Below are 17,030 nucleotides of genomic sequence, written 5' to 3' on the forward strand. Positions count from 1 at the left end.
TGGTCGTCGCGGCTCTGCCCGTCTGGCCCCTGCCGTCGCCTAGACCTGCGCGACCTGTCAGTCCGCCCCGTCGACGCCTGATGATTGCCCGCCTGGTCCGCCTGTGTTCGTGTGTGCCCGCCTGATCCGCCTGTGCTCGCCTGACAACTGCCCGCCTGATCCGCCTGTGGCCGCTTGCTCTGCGTCAGCGTGTAGCGCCTGGGTCAACTGCCCCATCGACGCCTGAAGACTGAATGCCTGACGAGCGCGCCTGACGAGTGCTTGCTTCGCGATGGCCTGACGATTGCCCGCGCGCCTGAAGACCCCCCTCGCCTGTATTCGTCTGTGGCCGCCTGCTCCGCCTGTGCCTGTCTGCTCGCCTGATGCCTGCCGTCTGAAGCCTGTGGTCACAGAGTACAGGCTTAGCCGCAGCCTGCTCCTACTTGCTTCCTCAGAGAGAAGACAACAGTATGGCTGGCCTGGATATGGATTTTCTAGACCGGACGGTGGCAGCCCTTGGCCCTGATTCCGATACAGAGGAGCCGGAGGATATGGTGCCGTGCACGGAGGAGATGCCTCCGGGTTCTGAACTGCCGCCTGCAGGCAAACGCTCCAAGCATACTTCTGACGAGCCAATGGGTCCTCAGGAACGTTCCTATGCGCAGGTTGCCTCTGATCCTGTGGATTCGCAGGAGATTGACTGGGAGCATTTGTTGGACTTTGCCAATACTCTGCTTGGCGATTATGTCCAGCATAATAATGAAACCTTTTCTGACGCGGGAACTGATGATGTGCTGGAAGCCACGGTGGACCCGAAATCAGTCTTGCGGTCCTTCTCGGTGTTTTATGACCGTGCCGTTATACTTTTCTTCACTGGCAGGATCCCAGTGCTTTCACATATTCGCCAGTGGATGCACCATTTATTGCAAGGCGAGTGTGTTGAGGAGATATTCCTTGGACATCGCGGCTTTTATGAGGTGTTGTTGAAATCGGAAACACATCGAGTTGAGCTCTTGTCCAAGTTGCCCTTATTCTTTGATCGCCGCTTGGTCCATGTTGTACCATGGCGCCCTATGGGCGACTTCTAGCGTCTGCTTCAACGAGAATGCCCGGTGTGGGTGGAAGTGGAAAATTGTCCGGCGGTCTATTGGCCATTGTTGAAGGATGCGATGGCAGTTGTGGGAACAGTGCTGGTTCCCCCAAGCCTCAGGGCTATGAATCGAAACCGTTTATACATGTTATGGGACACGGCCAGGAAAAGGCCTGCGTGGCTTTGCCTCAATTGTTCTGGCATGCATCCTTTGCATTTTCGCTTGAAATGGGGCAACTTTGCAGGACACTGCTTTTCATGTGGTAAATTGGGGCATTTTATGGCCGAATGCCCTGAAAGGCAACCGGCTTCCGAGGATGCGCAGGTTGTGCTGCCTAAGGATGACATGGTGCTTGATGCCCCGACACAGGAGGCCCTTCAGCCACCTAATGTCGTGGATAAAGGCAAACAACAGGCCCTGGGTTTGGATTCCCGTAGCACTGATTGGATTGAGGCACGTCAAAAAAAAGGTAAAAAGTTGGATACAGGCCTGGCGGATCCTGGGCCTAATGCTTCACAGGATTCCGTGCGCACGTATATGCGCAGGAAAGAAATGTTCACTTCACAACAAGCTGCGCGTACTATGGCCCCATCTGCCTCCCGTAATCAGTCTACAAGGAAAGTCTATACAGACGGTCCCAAGGGCCCACCTGCTAAGCTGGCGTTTGATACAAAAGGTAATGTGATCACACCCTGGGATCGGCGTTATCCCCACCCCACTCCCAAGGCAGTGGATTTTCCTTCTACCTCTAAAGCAGGTCGCCAGAATTCGTTTGCAGTATTGGCTGATTTTCTGGATGAGAGTGTCCTGGATGCTCTCGCGGAAAAGGTGAAATCGAGGCAACAGGTGCCTCGTTCCTGACTTCCTTTTTTTGAAGATATATAAAGATAGCCACGTGGAATGTGCGAGGCATTTGCTCTCGCCATAAGCAACATGCCATGTGGACTGTCTTGCATGAGAACCAGTGGGATGTATTGTGTGCAGTTGAGCACAAAAGTCACGGTGAAGCAAGAAAAGTTATGAATTGTCATGGATTCCGTCTGTTTTATGCAGGGACACATGCTACGCACTATTCGGGCGTGCTGATGATTGTCCATGAGAAATACCAGCCTGTTCTTGTTAAAAATGATGTGCAGGGCCGCTTTCTGGTAATCGAAGTCTTATTTGAAGGAGACATTTTATGGTTACTGGGCCTCTATGCTCCGAATGATCCTGCATCCCGACGGGATCTTTGGTTGACTTTGCAGGGCTCCATGTCACTTGGCCGAAGGGGGTTTTTGATGGAGATTTCAATATGTGTGTTGACTCTTCTCAGTCCACTTCCGGGCATTCGGTAATGGATACATCGGAAAGCCGGGTGTGGAATTCCTTTGCTTTGCGCGTACTTAAGCAAGATCTTTGGTCGTGGCTTCACCCTTCTTTTTCAGGGTTTACTTTTCATTCCGCACAATATGCAACTACTTGGTCGCGGTTGGACCGAATGTATATCATGCAGGGGGATGATTTTCTTCCCGAGATGCTGGAAATGAAGGTCTTGCAACAATATGCGTTGTCGGACCATTTCCCCCTCCAGCTTGAGATGCGGGCACAACCTATTGCACCTTTTATGCAGTTGCTGGATAGGCTCCCTTTACGTTTCAACTCCTCTTATTTGAAGCATCCAATTTTCCAGGGCTATATGCAGCAATTGATTGAGAGGTTCTTATTGGACTTCACCTCTGAGGGCTTGGCTTCATTTGCACGGCTGCTCTCTAATGTGCAGCGGGTTGCTCGGCAGTATGGGATTCATCATGCCTCTCTTTGTCGGCGACATCGACATGCAGCAGAGGACTTACTGGCTTTGGCCCATTCCTTGCTCGTGGATTCCCCCGATGATGATTTTCTGCTGTCACTGGAGAGGCGTTTGGCCCATCTTGTTCAAGTGTTTCGGTTGAAATCTTATCAGCAGGCCAAGCTGCATAACTTGACTGACACATTGCAAGATAGTGCCTGCCAGTCTCATAAGTTCTTTCGCGCCTTGCATGCTTCTCCGGCTCGCGAAAATATGACTAGACTCCAGGATTCGCAAGGTCGCATGGTCACTGATCTGCAGACCATTGTCAATATATGCAGAAATTATTTTATGGAACTTCTTGGTTCTTCTCCCTCGCCTTCTAGCCAGGTTACGCATGCCTGCTCGGTCTTCTATCATCTGGTCCGCCAGCAGGTTCCACTTGATATGCAAGGCACTTTGGAGGCGGATATTTGCGAGGAGGAGGTTATGGATGTTTTGTTGCACCTGCCTAAGGATAAAAGTCCTGGTTGGGATGGTCTCACTAATGAATTCTTTGAGAACTCGGCCACGCAGTTGGTGAAGCCATTGGCGGTCATGTTTCAGCAGGTTTGGAAAACAAGGGTCATGCCTTCCTCATGGAAAGAAGGCCTTATCAAACTGATTCCAAAGGTCCCTTCGCCGTCAATGTTGCAACACTGGAGACCAATTTCTTTGATGGGCTCGATGTATAAAATCTTCTCCAAAGTGCTGGCGAATCGGCTTCACAAGCACCTTCCAGCTATTGTGCATCCTCTCCAATATGGTTTCATTAAGGGCCCCAACATTCTGCATAATATCTTAAATGTGCAAATGGCTATTGACTATGCGCGGCACTCCAGTCAGGAAGTGGTATTGATTCAATTGGACTTGGAAAAGGCGTTTGACTCTGTGGACTGGTCTTTCATTGCAGATCTCATGTCTGCTATGGGCTTTGGTACTCGGATGTCCCGATTGATCTACATCATTAGTGCTGCGGCTTCTTCAAGAGTTATGCTCAATGGTGGGGTTACAGAGCCATTTGTCCTTGCACGCTCGGTCAGACAGGGTTGCCCTTTGAGTCCTCTCTTCTTTGCCCTGGCGACTCACCCGGTCCTTTCAATGTTATCCTCAATGGCGGCTTCTGCTCAGCTAGCAGGATTGTCTCTTCCTTTGGGGCAGCACTTCATTAGTCAATCTTTGGCTGATGACACCTTTATGATTTTGCGGGCTGACAGAGACAACATTCGAAAGGCATTAGATGTTTGGACGCTCTTTGGTCAGGCCTCTGGTCTTCGCATCAATGCCTTTAAGTCAGCCATTCTCAGTTGCACGGAGCCTGATTTACAGTCATTAGGCTGGCAGGGCCAGGTGGTTTCTCGTGGCTCCATTGTCAGGCATCTTGGATACCCATTGGGGGTGGATGTACGGCCAAAGGACCTACTGGAGTGGATTTCACAAAAAGTGGCGGCGAAGTTTATGTATTGGAAGTCGCAAGCGTGGCCATTCCATGTCCGCCTCAAAGTGGCTCAGACAATTATGCTACCAATGCTAACGTATTTCCTGCCATTGCTGCCGTGGACGCCTACTACTTTGAAGGCTCTCACTCATCCCATTCGTTTCATGCTATGGAAGAAGGATTCACTGCAGGCAGGCATTTCGTGGATTTCATGGATTTCATGGTCACATACATGTACCCCTAAACGCATGGGTGGTGGAGCTATTTTGGATGCAGAAACTCATATGCTGGCTCTTCGTTGGTCTCCTTTTCGTGCCATGTGTGTGGATCATCACCCGTGGACCATCATAGCCCGTTATTTTCTTGAGGACAGCGGGCTACGCCATGGTAACACACGACTTCGGGCCTCCTGGTGGCATCTCCTTAATGTTGACTCTCGATTTTCCAGTCCCTCTTCCTCTTTGTTACTGCACTTGGTCGGCTCTTGGAAAGTGGTGCTCCAAAAGGCCCGTTGGCATCCAGTGGGGAACCGCTTGCAGACTAACTCCTTTCAGCTGGAATTGTTGGCAGTATCGAGATTACTTTCATGGAAAGACAAACATCAGCTCAGACCGAGATTTAACCGCATGGCCCGTCTAGGTGTGACTTCGATTGCGGATGCTACCCTTGCCACTCGCAATGTCCTCGCATCGTTTCGGACTGCTAGGAGACTTTTCAGGATCCCACGCGGATACCGTGGTTTATGGGGAAAGCTTTTGTCGGAGCTTCAGGGTAGGCAACCCTTTCCTGCCCTGGCTGTGGATCGTCCTTGGCAGGACTGGGACCTTGCAGGCCGGTTGAGTCTGGAAAAGGCCTCTACTAATCAGGTGTATCATCTTCTCATTCAAGATCACCAATGGCTGGGTGTGAAAGCTAATACTGTTTGGGGACTGCGGAAATCGCAGTCATGGTGGCAGGCAACGCTGATGGAGGGTTGGCTGAATAAGACACCTTTCAAATGCAAGGTCTTTCTTTGGCGGGTAATGATTGGTGGTCTTGCTCTCGCCTCGGCCCTTTCCAAGCGTCGAATCTCGAATGGCAATTGTTTCTTCTGTACCACTATTGCGGAATCGGCCCGACATCGTTTTCTTTCTTGCCCGCTCGCCAAGAATATCTGGTCACTCTTGTCGCAAATCTGGCGCGCAGTGGTGGGGTCCTCACTAACTCCTTTGGATTGGGTTTTTGTGCGCCCAAAGTACCCCACACCGCCACAGTTACATATGAAGATCGTATTTCACTTTTTCAAATACTGGGGATGCTGGCACATTTGGACCACGCGCAATGCTTTTCTCTTTGATTCGGCCTCTAATGTACCGAGACATATTGCCAGGCTTAAAGGGCTCTTGCATTGGCAGCTAGATCTCATCCGGCACTCCGACTTGCTCCCTCGGGAGGATTTGCATCCCTGGCATATGGCAATTGCCTCTGGGTCGTTGCCTTGATTGGTGTAACCTTTTTAGTGCATTAGTACGGGGATTTCCCACACGTTGGCCTAGGGCCCTCGTGTCTCTTGTAATCATGTAATCATGTAATCTTGTACCTTTTTTCCGTAATTAATACAATTACCTTTTACGAAAAAAGAGAGAGAGAGAGAGAGAGTAGAGTAGTTTATTATCGTCCACAGAAGGCCAAATTATGACCCATGGGACCTTTTCAGATATACAATGATTCTCCTCCCCTATAGTAGGAAAGGGTAGCTACGGTGAAAGAACGATCTATGCAGCGTGGTTCTCCCTAAAGCATAACATGCGGGTGATGAGAGCCCCCAACTTCGATATAGTAGTGGTCAGAAACTGGTGAAGTGGCCCCTGTAAAGGGATATCAAAGTCAGCCCATATGTGTGCATATGTTGCGCATGTCATAATCATGTGCTTCTCTAATTCTACACTCTGTAGTCCACACAGTCTGCATAACCTCGTCTCTCTTGCATGTCCACTCCATGCACCTATCTCGATCAATGAAGTGTGTGATCGTTTTCGAAGTCGTGCAATACTCTGTCTAAATACCACTGAGAGCAGGTTGGCTATGTATGGTTGCGTGTGTGCCTCTGCCTGCATGTAGGATTCCCAACATGAAGGATAGATATGCATACTGTAATAAGCAAGTTTGCCATTTGCTCCCTTGCTTTGATGTTTTGCTTGATACGCTCGTAAGAGGTCTGATTGAAATGTATCCATGCATATATCTTCGGATGCCATATCTAGATATCTATCCACTCCCCATTCTTTAAACCATTTACGCATATCTAGCATCCATCCTATTGAAAGCACTTTACTTTTCCACATTTTTTGTAGGCGTGTGCTAGCATTCCATGCCCCTTTGGGGATCCTACTGTCATCCATTTGACGTACTCAAGTAGCATATCTTAGTACTCCGATCATAGTATGTACTTGAATTGGCCAACGGCAAGTTTCCAAAAGCATAAGTACATATGGTGTGGTACTTTTGATGCCCAAATGTCTACGAATAAAAGCTTTTTGTAGCTTCTCAATGTCGTTCCATGCAGATGAGGAGATGCTCCTCTCCGCTACACTTCCACTCCATATAATACCATTTGTAGAACATATGCATCAAAAATCATATAGCATATTTTCTAGCATTTAGTATCTGTATAGTTGTAGTCGTTTTCAAAGTGATAATACTTGCTTTTCCTTGCCGCTAATCGTCGCTCCACACATGTATGTCATCTGTGGTTTGCAGGTATCTCAATCCCCAAGTATTTGAAAGTAGATACTTTCTCTATAGACAGTCCCGTATAATGTACTTTTGGCGGGGTCTTTGATTGCTTGGTGCACATAGCCATTAGCTTTGTTTTTGATACATTCACCGTGAAACCACTATCTTGACAAAACCGTTCAAGAATCCCCATGAACTGTTGCATACGTTTCCCAGTATATGTAAAAAAGACCACATCATCTGCATAAAGCAGGAGCAAGATGGCAAACATACCAATATGCGGGCTTTTGGCTTCCTCTTCATTCATAGCCGTGAGAAGTATTTCCTCTAGCTTATCAATGTATAAACCAAATAATGTAACACCACTCGTTGATATATCCTGTAAATTTCCATGCATAGATCATTTGGGATCCCTAATTCTTGCATTCATTGCCATAAGCCAACCCTTGGTATGGTGTCAAAAGCCTTCTTAAAATCTACAAAACAGCAATACAAGGTTGCTCCCTCAAGCCGACTCTCATCCATAAGCACACGTAAAGTAACCAAATGGTCTATGGTGTTATGACCAGGGCGAAAACCTACTTGTCCATAAGCTCGTTTATAATTACTTTTTGTCCATTTACTCAATTGCATGTTTAGGATAGTGTTGAATAGCTTTGCCATGGTTGTAAACTGACCATAATCGTGCGGTAGTTTGTGAGCAAATTGCGATCTCCTGTCTTATACAACGGTTGTATCCAATTCTCTTGCCATTATTGGGGAAAACCATTTGCAAAAGCATGATGTATCACATGCAACATAAACAATCTCGTCTTCTTTGTTGTCCATTTTAACATCTCCACTTTCAACTACAAAGTATCGCATGCTTTTCCATTAGCCATCTTGTTGAGGGCTGCCTCCAATGTTTCTAAAGTGAACAGAGCACTAAATGGTTGCGTATGTACATCACATTTGATGGATTGTACCCCTTTATGCATGTAAAGTTTTATAACATACGATAGCATGTTAGCAGTAAAGTTCTGTAACATATGATAGCATGTCAGCATCTGTAAAATCCCCCATAACATTTGACCGTTTGGTTTGCAATTTTCTCCATGCTTGCCTTGGACATTTCTCAAACTCCCTAGCATTTTTACTTTCTTTGGCCACTACATATTGTCATCGCTTTTTACGCGTGAGAGCATTATATCGTTTTTCTGCCTCACTTCGTGCTTGTCCCTTAGGGAGGATTTTCAGCTTTCTACTTGCAGCCTTGCATTCATCATCAAACCATTTCTTGCATGGGAATCCTTTGACATTTTTGTGACTGCTCTTTGGTTTCCCAAAAACCTTTATAGCCGTATTTAACATTCCATCTCTTAGATCAGTCCATGTGCTCCTAGTAAGATTGCTCATAAGACTATCCTAGTGACCAACATATGCTTGTTTGTTGTCTACATCAATACGGAATGTACCAGTACCTACTGTGTCCCCTACATGTTCTACATGGTGGCAAATATCAAGTGTCAAGCCCAAAGCTATATGATCCGATTCTGGATGTTTTTCACCTAATGAGAACTCTTTGACCATGCATAAATCATTCATGTGTACCATTGCATAGTCTACCACATTGGAACCTCCACTAGCTGAGTAGCACGTGTATCCTTCGGTATTGAGGAAACAATTCATACCATTCAATATCAGCATGTGCAGACCATTAACCATATCCATCAAAGTACGTCCGTGAGTGTTAATATCAGTATCCTCAGACTGTCTACACCAACGTGCATCTACTTCCACAACCTCTTCCTCGTCTAGCTCATCACGGGCTATGAGCTGAAATTGCGTACGTCCAATACGTGCATTTAAGTCACCTAAGACCATCACATGTCCTTGTTGCATATATATACATGCATCCATACTCAAATCTTCAAAAGGTTATTGCGAATCCACTTCATGTCGTGCATGGAAGAGGGACTCTTTACGTAGAATGTAACATTCCGCAATATACATCGGTGTAATGTGCTTGAGCATAATCCATATGTACCGCTTATGTTGGTCTACTTTACATACATCAATCATTCCTTTCAAATGACATTTGTATATGCATGCAACTTCTCCTTGCCCTCTTTTTCCTACATGTGGTTGATATGCGCTATGAATTATGTACCTTGGGATATCCGGAATTCTACATGTCTCCCGCTCCTATGTCTCAGCGAGGAACACAATGTCAACATCACCAACCATAGTATTAATGCTTTCACCTTTATGCCATGGAAACCCTCTGCAATTCCAAAACAACACCTTCACAAGGACACAACTCCATGGGTCGCGCATCCCTATGCATCCTTTGAAGTGTTATCACTAGAGAGAGAGAGAGAGAGAGAGAGAGAGAGAGAGAGAGAGCTTGTAGGCCATCTCGCACGCCCTGGCCGGCTACCATTGCCATTGAGCACCACACCCTGGCCGGCTACCGCCCAAAAGCCATTGCCATCGTGCCAGCTTTTGTCGCCCTAACGAGTGGTGGGCGACAGTTGGACGCCACCATTTCAACCTTTGGCGCCACTACTTGGTCTTATCTTCAACACTTCACCACATTGGTCCGGTACCTCGCCAATCTAATCGTTGCCTTGGACCTGCAACCCTCGTATCATTACGACATCTTTCTTAGATTGCCTCATCGTCATTTGCAGCCACCTACACCTTCAAACATGTAGTGCTTGATTTGCCACCTGTCCCCCCAATCAGTTCTCCGTGGGCTACGTGCTTGCTGACCAAGACCACCACGTAGTCGATTGTCTCCCGAGTGCGTCGCCTGCTTTCTGTTGATTAGCCGCTGACCGGCTCCCATGTTGCCGCCAAAGCTTTCGCCATGCTGAGTACTCGACGCTTGCCATCCGCCACATCGCCCCTTGGTTGTGGCCCCAATCGCTGATAGTCCACATGCCAATTCTGCCAACGCATCCCACTACCACATTAGCAACCTTTCTACCGCCTTGACCAGACAACCGCTTTTCCAACACACGCTGTGTGAGACGAGAACCAACATTGGACAACTGTAACCTACCGTGTCCTTGTTGACCATTCACCTGTCTTTCGTGCCACATCAATGCGCCAAATTGGCTACCTGGTCTTCTTTTAAAATACAACTTTTTTTTTTCCTTTTTCAAAAGCTCTATTCATCAAAAGCTTATTAGCTTTTAATCCTAATATGCCAGCAAAGCCCTTGTTCACACACATTGCCCCTCCTAAGCAAAAGTTTGGGACTTTTCTAAAAAATCACTCAATTTGTGCCCAATATGTACAAAAATTTGGGGCTTTCTATCAAATTTCCCAAAAATTTCACTAGATTGAAGAAATTTGTAATCCATCATCAACAAAGTTGGGGCTTTTCACTAAATTCCCAAATTTCACCAAAATTTTTAAGGGCTTTTAAAATTTTGGCATTCTTCATTGGCATTGAGGCGCAATTTATCACCGGGCATAACATTGGGCATCTTTCAGGTAAAACTTTCACAAAAATTGTCAGATTTCTCTAAAATTTTCCTGACAAAATTTGGGGCTTTTTGACATTTGAGCTCAATTTCACCCCAATTTCTTTGGAAGATTTGGGACTTTTTTTGAAATTCATGAAATTTTATTGAAATCGAGGCTCAATTCACCTTAAGGCACGGCATTCTATAGTAATTGGGTAATAATTTTATCCAATTTCTTTAGTTTCTCTTCAAATTTCAGTTAATTTTTGGGGCTTTTGTCTAATTTCTCTTCTATGGCATACGAACTGCTCCTCTCGGCATTGTCTTTGCAGTTTTTCATCATTGGGCTGCCAAAATTTGGGGCTTTTGCTTCAAACCATCCTCTTTGGCTACCGCATATTGAAGACATCCTTTATGGGATGGTTTGTGCCCATCTCCATCAAGATTGAAGACAAATTATCTTATTTTTGTGCAGTTATAGAGTGAATCTATTCAAGTTAATTATGTTGGCTGCATTATCAGAGCATCTCTGCCACTAATTTCTGATTTCAGTATATTGCTGATCACCGCCTCAATTAGGCAACATTTTATTTCTGAAAATAATTACTTTCAGCATTTTTCTCTCTCCTCAGCAAGAAAAAATTATTATTCCTCATATTATTCGACTTCATTGAGGTGGACAACATCTCTTCTATCAACATCTTATTATTATTTAGGCATCTATTTTCTCTCTTTTCACTTGGAAAATATTATTTTATTATTTATTTCCACTCATGGCCAACAATAAATTATAATGATTTGTTGGGCATGCTTGGCACTGACGATAAGCTTTACGGCACCAATTACTCAATGTGAGCTTACATGATGTGACATTTTTTTGTCACAAAGAACCTATGGCATATTGTGAACGTCACCAAGCAAAGGCCGGTTTCTTCTACACCATTAGCACCTCTCGCCTTTGCATTGCGAGGTGGCTCTAATGATGCCGAATCATCTTTCTCTTCCACAACGCCTGCTACTCAAGATCAAATTCGATGGGATGGTTGTGACACCCAAGTGCATGCCTTAATTGCTTTATTGGTGAAGAGAAATATCATTTCACACATCAAATCATGCAAGACAGCCAAGGATACATGGCAAAAGCTTGCATCATTATATCAAGTGTGCAATGAATTATGAAGCGCACTTTGCGTATCTACATAAGCAACTAGAAGATGTTCCCCTAGAAGGAGGAGGTAATATGGATGCCTATCTCATTGGCATCAAGGATCTAATCGAACAATTATTGAATATTGATGAAGTCCCAAATAATCAACTTGTTTCCATCACTCTTAATGGTCTACTGGAGTCATATCAAGGTTTTGCTACCACCTTGCAGTTGGTAACTATGGGCAACCAAATCACCTATAGTTTCGACTTGCTTATATCTCTTTTATTGTAGGAAAAACAAAGTTGTCTCAATTGCAATGCTACCATGGTGACCAAACAAGCCTTTTCTACCCACCATTGTGGAAAAGGTCAAAATCATGTGAAGTACAAGCACGCTGGTTAAAAACCAGCAAATAACCATGCCGCTCATTCATCTTCTTCATCAATTAATTCCTCCAATACATCTTCCCATGCTGTTGGTCCATTCTCTTTCCATCCCTCCAAAGGTACGTCTAACAAACCAAAGAAGTGCAATTACTATCAAAAGATGGGGCATAAGCACATTGTCGGAGAAGAAAAAGGAGTCCGGTCTCGTTGTCACAAATGAGATGGCCAACCTCGCCAAGCACAAGGAATATACTTTCTTCAGTGAATGTCAATATAATACTTCCATACATGATACTTGTTCTCTTATCATTGATGCAGTTTCTACTTGGTATTTTGACAGTGGTGCTTCTAAGCACATCATTTCTTGTTGAGAATTATTCTCATCCATTTTTCATATACCTAAGGGGGGCATAGTCATGTGTGCAAACAATGCCTCTTATACAATTGAAAGCATTGGTATTGTTCAAGTTAATGCTTTTTTTGGTAGTTCTATGACGTTACCGAATGTCCTCTATGTGCCAGGCATTAAGAATCTTCTTTCCATCTCAGCCATTGCTACTTTGGGCTTTCGTGTCCTCTTTGATGGCCCTCCATGTGTGGTTTATGATGATCGGGTCGTTAGCAGTCATGTTTGTCACGTCTTGTCGTCTCTTGCTTATGAGCCTCAGTCTGAGTAGATGAGGACTTTTGGAGCTCTGACTTGTTTGTCCTGTGTTTTGATGGGGGAGGCTACTCATTCTAGAGTACCATTTCATGGAGGGGAGTTTGTAGGCCATCTCGTATGCTACACATTCATGCCCTTTGATCTATGATCTGGGCTCCCTAGGCATGTTAAGTGTCATTAAATGCAATTGTTGACCCTAGTATCATAGGCACTAAGTGACACTAGGTTTAGGGTTTATTTTTGGGTTTCCTATGGCAATTAAGCCATTAGGGTTTCATTTTATTATAAATGGACACTTTGTGCCTCATTAGCACATAAGTGTGGCATTATTCAGTGTGATCGCCTTGAGTGTTGTACTCTCTCTCTCACTCATCAATACACTACTACTCATTCGTGATCGAGTATCATTGTGCATTGATTAATTCTTTCGTTGTCATTCATTTTCCATTAAATTAATCGCACAATTGCTCCACACCTAGGCCAACAAAGCTTTTATATACATGCAAACTGAATGGAGAGATTGATTGATAAGTGAGATGAAAGTACAACTCATAGGGCTTGAATATATAGGCTAAGGTGTATGACTAATTCTTATTTAATGCTTAGTGGTGTAAAAGGTGTTCACACCTAAACATGCACTTTTACACACAATAATGTGTGTTTACACACAAAGGTAGATAATAACCAAGTGTAATATGGTCAGTGTGACATGGATTATCAAGAATGTGTCTGATCCTTGTAGTAAGAATCACAAAGAAAGCATTTAAATTCACTAGAATATTTTGAAGGAGGATTCTAATAACTTTTACATATCTTGTAAGTGCTGGATTGTGTATTTTGGTGCTGTTTCAGGATATACACAGCTCTTGAATTGTGTGTGCATGGAGGATTATAGATTCTGGTCAGAACCACACCTTTTAGCATGGATGCTGCATAAATGTGAATTGCATATTAGTGCTTCTTTCAGGTTTCTAAATAGTGAGTGTCCCATTTTAAAATGTGATGGATAATCAGTATTCCAAGTCAATATAGGGTTTGTTTTGACAACCCTAAAAGCTTGTGGAAAGAAAACTTGTGAAAGAAGTTACCTTAATTCTGCATGTATAGTTTCACAAGCCATATTATTTTCCATGTAGCGTGCAATGTAATAAGTTTTATGAGGCTGTTTGCAGCAGCAGTGCCCAGCCAAGTTTGTTCCTTCAACTGAAGTTAAATAAAGAGTTGCAAATTCTTCCATGAGTGTTACCTACTCCATTTTGGGTTAAGCATAAAACTAAGAAAAGTATTTGAACATTTGCTCAGATGCCATGGCAAATTCAATAGCCTGCTTAATGGATTTATTTTTCCATTAGATCACATATACCTTGCTTTGTTTTGACAGTGCTGTACGGAGTTCTCTTCAGAAGTATCTAATTGCCATGGATGCTGACATTTACCTGCACCCTTTCCTACCACCAAGGCCTCCTTTTTCATCTGTGCACTTTTTCACCTCTCAACAGTTAGAATCGATGAGATTGAAAGAAAGTCATGGGGCAGACAGATCTGACAGATTGGGCATGAGTATAGCTGGCATACTTCGTGCACCTCGTGGAGAAGGGAATGAAGCAATTGTTTTGGTGACGCCCTTTGATGCTGAGAATCTAACAGATGCTGATACTTTAGCCCTTGGACTTGGTTTATCATTGTTCCATCTTCTCAGCAAAGCAGCATGGTTGGCAAAGGATATTATTTGGCTTGCAGCAGATTCGCATTATGGTCCTCATTTTGGCGTTGCAGCATGGTTAAAGGAATACCATGAACCTGTGTTGTATAAGACTAAGAAGCTTCATGATTTCTTTGAAAACGATTATGCATCTTTGCTTTCTGATGATCTAAACATTGGTGATTTTAAGCGAGCCGGTGTTATTGCAGCAGGCATAGTGTTCAGTTTACAGCAGACACAGGGTAGAGTGCTGAGTGATTCTCTAACTGTATATACGGAGGGACCAAATGGTCAAATGCCAAATTTAGACCTCATTAATGTAGTGAACAATCTTGCAGTCTATAGAGAAGGGTTGCACGTGCAGCTAGACACTGCTGCTATAATGCTGGACTGGGCATGGCTCCATTCTGTTGGTCATTTTTTTGAGAAGTTGGGACAAATTGCTGGCTTCCTAAATTCGGGATGGAAGTTTGGTCTACCTGCCTTTGAATACGTTCAAGGATCTGCAACACTAGCACGTTCTCTTTTTCTTCAGGTTAATGGCATGCTGTCTGCCCCAGAAAGACTTCAACATTTTCTGAAATTTTGTATTTACTATTACATCAATTTTGGTGTGTGCGTAAATCCTTGGGCTTCTGTAATGCAGGCACAAGGAGTCCCAACAGGTGCTCATGGTGCATTTCGAGACTACCAAATAGACGCAGTGACAATAATGATGTCTATTGCTTCTCAGCCCCAAGGTGGGCATACCGGATCATTAAGAAAATTTGGCAGGTATGCAATAATGTATAGGCGGAAGGATAGTAAGCATCCAGTTTCCGAAGCATTGATTCTAAATGTATAACTGTGTTACTTCAAATTTCAGGCTTCTTGAAGGGACTGTTCGCTCAGTAAACAATCTTCTAGAGAAATTCCATCAGTCCTTTTTTCTTTACTTCCTAACTGGTCCAAACAGATTTGTATCGGTGGGCATATACATAGTCCCTCTATTGCTTCTGCTTATCACTCTCCCACTGAAAGCTGCAGCCCTGTGCTCTGAAGCAAGTGATTCGAACTTGAAAAGCTTGTCCAAGGGCTTGGATGACAAGGAAAAGGTTGAAAAATGCACAGCAGATCTGGTGGACGTAACTTGGTTCCCTTTGGGTAGTAGTTTGAGCTTTGCCAGATGGACTTTTGCAGTATTAACTGTATGCCTTGTTGAGTTGTGGGCTTTCCTGGTAGCAATCTGCCCTCCACTTCTATATCACATTGCAGCAACCTCGGATAGTAAATTTCTTCTATGGGTTGCCTTCTCTGCTATCAGTTTATCACTCTTGATTCTTTCTTTGCCCTGTATAGGGAAATCTATGGGTCTACTCCAAGATTTTACTCCTTGCTTTAAAGTTAGAGGCCAATGGGCAGCTATCAAAGCTGCCACACTTGGTGCAGCAACCATAGGTATTGGAATCATGTCATCAATCAATTTCGCTGCAGCTCTCACAGGTGCTGTGTTACTGGTTCCAATGTCCGTGAGTGTATACCCTGTAAAACGTTTGAGCAAGGAAAGGAGCATGCAAAGTTGGCTTGCTGCTGTGGTTGGCCTTGCTTTTACTTTTGTAAGTTCTCTTCCGATTCTATTTGTGCTTTCAAGAGGTATTTTTGACAAGAAACCAGAATTGAGCACTGCTATGCTATGGAACTGGGTGGAATCCATGTGGCACTGGGGTAGTGCAACGTATTTGTATCTATTTTTGGTGCATTTGCCATGTTCTGTATTATGCCACTTTCTCTTGTTAAGTGGTTGTGAGTGAGAAGAATTGGGAAATTGGCTGAGCTCTTCCATCAGGTCAGCATTCGCAGCTACAAAATTAGCAAATTGTGCCAAAGTTTATCCATCCAGTGTATTAAGAACCCAAAAGGATGCCATGACCTGGGAATACCCCTGTGCCACAGCAAATATTTTGTTTTATTCTTTCACACGAGTTTGTCTTGTAAGGAGGGACGGGATCAATTGATGTTAGAGAGGGGAAGCATCTGCTGTACAAGAGAGCATGGCAATCCATGTAAGATGTTTACTGGTTGTTGACATGCATACATCTAGGCTCTTGTAGATGTTTGAAGGAAAGTCTATTTTTACAAGCACGGCTACTATACGTTCAACATGTTTGTCTTGATGAATAGTTTTTGCAAGGTTGGATTCTTCAGGCATAAAAATGTCTAATTGTTGCAAGCAAGGTGTAAACGAGTCAGCAAAGCAATGAGCTGAGAGGGGATTTCTATTTCTGCATCCTGTTTCATTTCTGACTAACTAAAGATAAGTCTAGTCAGACTAACTAAAGCAGTACAAAGAACATCACATCACCACCAAAGTCGGGGCTAGCCACTTTGACAAGATCAAGGTTGTACAAATTCTACTTTTCATTGGTGCATAAGTTGCATGAAGGGAGAATCTACTTTTGCTCCATTTCTTCTTTAAAAGTGTCATATATTTGATAGACTGGTTCTGACTTCCATTCCAACATCTCTTAGATATGTTGTGCTTGTGATCCTTCTGGCTTGTGTAAGTGTATTGGAATTAGGAGTTTTGCTTGCTCGTGATGATATTGTTGGACTTAATTATGCAAAGTCAAATATTTGAGGGTATGTATTTATGATACTTTT

General features: G+C 44.1%; 1 protein-coding gene across 2 annotated transcripts in view; it reads left to right on the forward strand.

Moving 5' to 3' along the window:
* LOC148008367 (uncharacterized) overlaps positions 1 to 16,344 on the forward strand; it is a 76,339-nt gene extending 59,995 nt beyond the window's left edge. The window contains exons 4-7 of one of the 2 annotated variants that reach the window (XM_087674277.1): positions 14,070 to 14,925; positions 15,037 to 15,164; positions 15,256 to 15,607; positions 15,729 to 15,970. In XM_087674277.1, the coding sequence (XP_087530403.1) occupies positions 14,070 to 14,925; positions 15,037 to 15,164; positions 15,256 to 15,607; positions 15,729 to 15,827 (1,435 nt within the window). In that variant the 3' untranslated portion in view covers positions 15,828 to 15,970. Of the gene's footprint in view, positions 1 to 14,069; positions 14,926 to 15,036; positions 15,165 to 15,255 lie in introns of both variants that reach the window. The other variant, XM_087674275.1, reaches the window with a different exon arrangement.
* The last annotated feature ends 686 nt before the right edge of the window (positions 16,345 to 17,030 follow it).

The sequence above is a fragment of the Lygodium microphyllum genome, unplaced genomic scaffold (genome assembly GCF_053477565.2).
Source record: "Lygodium microphyllum isolate KBCC unplaced genomic scaffold, Lygodium_microphyllum_v1.1.10 scaffold_160, whole genome shotgun sequence".
Lineage (NCBI taxonomy): Eukaryota > Viridiplantae > Streptophyta > Polypodiopsida > Schizaeales > Lygodiaceae > Lygodium > Lygodium microphyllum.